This window comes from Meleagris gallopavo, chromosome 9, assembly GCF_000146605.3.
Source record: "Meleagris gallopavo isolate NT-WF06-2002-E0010 breed Aviagen turkey brand Nicholas breeding stock chromosome 9, Turkey_5.1, whole genome shotgun sequence".
NCBI classification, from domain to species: domain Eukaryota; kingdom Metazoa; phylum Chordata; class Aves; order Galliformes; family Phasianidae; genus Meleagris; species Meleagris gallopavo.
This window is the reverse complement of record NC_015019.2, coordinates 16,217,639-16,221,100: the sequence shown is the minus strand read 5'-3', so window position 1 is coordinate 16,221,100 and position 3,462 is coordinate 16,217,639. Positions and strand designations below refer to the sequence as shown.

Sequence of the window (3,462 nt, the reverse complement as noted above, 5' to 3'; positions counted from 1 at the left end):
ATCAAAGGGACTTCTGGAACTGCTACACAGGTACACCTGCACAGGTGGTTATAGAGCACTGTTTGTCTGAGTAATCCACCGCTTTGTTCAGTGACTGCATACCCAAAGCTGTGTCTATGGAAAAACAGACTGTGCCATGGAATTATTTAATAAACTAAGAAAACATTAAGGTCTACTGTTCATAACTCTGTCTCTGGAAGTATTTATTAATATTTTAAGTCTCTTTTCTAACACTTGTATTTTACTAATGGTAGGGTGTTGCCCTCTGCCTTGCCCTCAGGCCCAGCGCCCAGCATTCTGTGCCCCGTGCCCTGCGCCCCGCCTGGTCCATCTTCCCTTTGTCTACACCAACATGATACGAGGCAGAACGGCGTTCATTGGTAGCGCTCATTTGCTTATACATGCACCGCGTGTCCCCGCCCATATACATGCGCAGCCGCCTTTTGCCAACGTCACATAGCAGGAAAGGGGCATAGGGAGAGGCCCTGTCACGTTACAACCGACACTTCGCATATCGCCTAATACAACATTAGGGCTTGATTTTTTTTGTGTGCAGTGCCCTGCATGTTTCATTTCTGTGCCCTTTACAGCAGATAGTGGCAGAGGATAGAGTTCTCAATCTAATTCTGAAGTCGAATTACAGCACAAGAGATTGAAGTATTAACATGTGCTACTCTTAAATTACTTCTGTAAAATTGTTTACAAGACTGCTTTTGAAAATGATAAGGTATATTGAAAGTATACATGTAATACCACCATAATTTTGTATCCTACACCACTATATTGCAGCCAGAAGTTGAGTCACCTCAAACCTTCCTTTCAGAGTAATAGTGGACATAATTACACATCTTAAAGGCTGTGCCATAACCTCACTAATTTGTTAGTGCTGTGGGGAATCAATTTGTGCCTCAGTGGTTCCTTTGTGTATAAAATGAGCTACTCAGTCCTGTGGCTTGCTTTTTCTTTCACCCTGTCCCTACGTCTCCTCTGAAACAGCCGTGGTAGCTGCCTTGGTGCCATTCTTAATAAAAAATGTTGCTCAGAACGAAATACTGTTGCTACTAATCAGCTCTGGATTAGCTCGTTCGCAACCTTTCCTCCCCCGCTGCAGCTAAAGCTAAGATGAAGCATTACAGATAGCACAGCTTTCTTCTGCAGTCTAACCTCATGTGTTCTAAGCTCTTCTATAGGTAATGTAGTACCAGTGGAGCCCGAGGTGGTCCCACTTTAAGTCTTGGTAATGTCTGGGTCAGGTAAGTGGATTCTAAATAGAGTAAACACACCAAAGTGCTGTCTATTGCCACTTAATTGTAACTGGTTTACAGAGATTTCAAGTGCATATAAGAGCACTCACAGTTTGAGAGTTCTGTCCATTTTTTTGTGCACTTAATGTGTTTGGCACTGTGAACAAAGAAAGGCTGAGTGTGGAGGCACGTTGATCTTTCTGCACCTTACTGTTCAGAAATGTCTGTAAGTAGAGCTGTACTTCAAACTTGTATTCATAGCTAACCAACTTCTTCCGTGTAAACACTATTAGCACCTCTAACACTGAAAACTAACAGAACTTTTATTCTAATATTCTTATTTAACAACTTTAAATGAACAATTACTTCTGTGCTAACAGGCTACCTGACCATGCTAATATTTATGTAATGCTAATATTCACATGTAGTTATCTCGTTCTTTTGTGAGATTAAGAAAGGCAGTCTAAAGGTTGCTTGATACTATTCTGCATTAACTTAATAGATTTCTTCTGTCAGTTGCTTCCTGCTAGCTTGTTTCTGAGTTAGGAGATTGCACATAAAGCAACAGGTGCACTTATGGGCTGTCTAACCAGTATAATTCAAGCTGCTCTATGCTTCAGCATAAAGGAAATCACATAAAAGTTGGACTTTTAGACTGAATCTGTAGTCAGTTTTATTGATACATCTTAAAAAGATATAAAGACATTCCGGAAGTGTCTGGAAGAATTGAATCAAAATCTTGCAAAAATATATTTATAGCAGACTAAAGTTCTTTTGACTTTTCATTAATAAATACTAAGATATACAATACCTGCCCTCCCCCCCCATAAACTTAATTTCCTTTTATCCCAAACAATTCCTTTATTGTTCATTCCAGCACTGTCAAAAAGCCAGAATCATTCCTGTATAAAAGACTTTGGAAGAAGAACTTTCAACTTTCTCTTTTAAAATTAAGAGCTTTACCAAATCTTTGTGCAAAAAATGTACACGAGTACGATCGGATAAGAAAACTGAGTGTCTGTACAAATGCGTGCCATGAGAACAGCTGCCTCCTTGGTCCCATCTCCTCTCTGAAAGACGTCAGTCATTGTCTGAACCTGCAGGGGGTAAGAAGACGAGCGCGTCGCTGTAAGTGTGACCGTAGGGCCGCAGCCTGTAAACGCCGTACATCATCACGTGCATGTGGTTGGGAGACAGCCCGTTGAAAGTGATGGCCATATCTGAGCAGCAGCCGTCCACCACCTGCTCAGGCCGACTGGCCATTGCCTCTTTAATGAGAGCATTGACTGATTTGGTGTTAAAAACATCCTTTCCTTCCGAGTCCTCTGCATTTTCAGCAATCACTCCGGTATACTTCAGGCAGACTGCTAGTTGTTTGTCCTCAGAGAGCTTCCAAATCATACCGCCTTGCTCTGGACATTTGTCAGAGTCTTCAAAAACGTGTGAGAGTCGTCTTAGTGATTCAATGCTTAAGACAATTCCTCCCTCGCCATCTACATACTCCAGGTCACCAGATTTCATAGTGTGGCCTATATAATAAGGTTGTGCAGGGTCTTTCTTCAGTAAGAAATACTTGAGATTTTCAACAATAGCAAATGTTGTTGGATAGGCGAGGAAGAACCAGTTGAATTCATCTTTATAACGTTCATAGGTTAACTTGTAAGCTTTTCTCATCATTGTCCACATATCATTTGTGTTGAGGACTACAGCGTCAAACACTTTAACGTTCTCAGAGCTGTAGAACTCTGCCTTGTCGCAGTGCTTGCTCCATGTCTCTCTCACTGCAGCCCAGTGCCCAATGTCTTTGGGTTTCACGAGGACGATGCAGTAAACGCGGATGCTCTGGCTGAGCTCCAGTCGTTCATCTTCCGAAAGATTTAACACTTCTTCTTTGTTGGGAGCCTGAATGTGATGGTGCTCGTGATGACGTGCTCTGGTCCCATGGCCGATCTTAACGTGTCCAAGAAGCGTGACCACTACGCAGAAGATTCCTCCCAGCAGCACGCCCTTCATGAACGAACTGCTTTCGGAAAGCATTGTTCCTGGAAAGGAGACGCGCTTTAGGTGCCGATAAGGGATAGGCGCACCCCACCATTTCCGTACTAAGCGTGGCGGCAAATAACGCGCCCGCCGCACCTCGCGCTCTCACCCGCGGTCCCACCGGGCTGGTGGGTCCCACCTGGCCCTCAGCCGCCGCGGCCGTGCCCGCTCTCGTTCT

The 3,462-nt window shown here is 43.6% G+C and overlaps 1 protein-coding gene across 3 annotated transcripts; it reads right to left on the bottom strand.

Moving 5' to 3' along the window:
* Positions 1-1,892: 1,892 nt before the first annotated feature.
* C1GALT1C1 (C1GALT1 specific chaperone 1) lies at positions 1,893-3,462 on the bottom strand. 3 transcript variants are annotated; one of them, XM_010715448.2, is made up of 2 exons: positions 3,394-3,462; positions 1,893-3,286 (listed from the first exon to the last, which is right to left on the bottom strand). In XM_010715448.2, exon 2 carries the CDS (start codon positions 3,279-3,281, stop codon positions 2,325-2,327), a length of 957 nt encoding a protein of 318 aa, XP_010713750.1. In that variant the 5' UTR covers positions 3,282-3,286; positions 3,394-3,462; the 3' UTR covers positions 1,893-2,324. The 3 variants fall into 3 exon arrangements, with proteins under 3 accessions (XP_010713750.1, XP_010713751.1, XP_010713752.1); XM_010715449.2 differs by having other exon boundaries at positions 3,381-3,456; XM_010715450.3 differs by having other exon boundaries at positions 3,424-3,448.

Coding starts and splice junctions, on each gene's coding strand:
- C1GALT1C1 (XM_010715448.2), bottom strand. CDS start 3,281: ATGCTTTCCGAAAGCAGTTCGTTCATGAAGGGCGTGCTGCTGGGAGGA.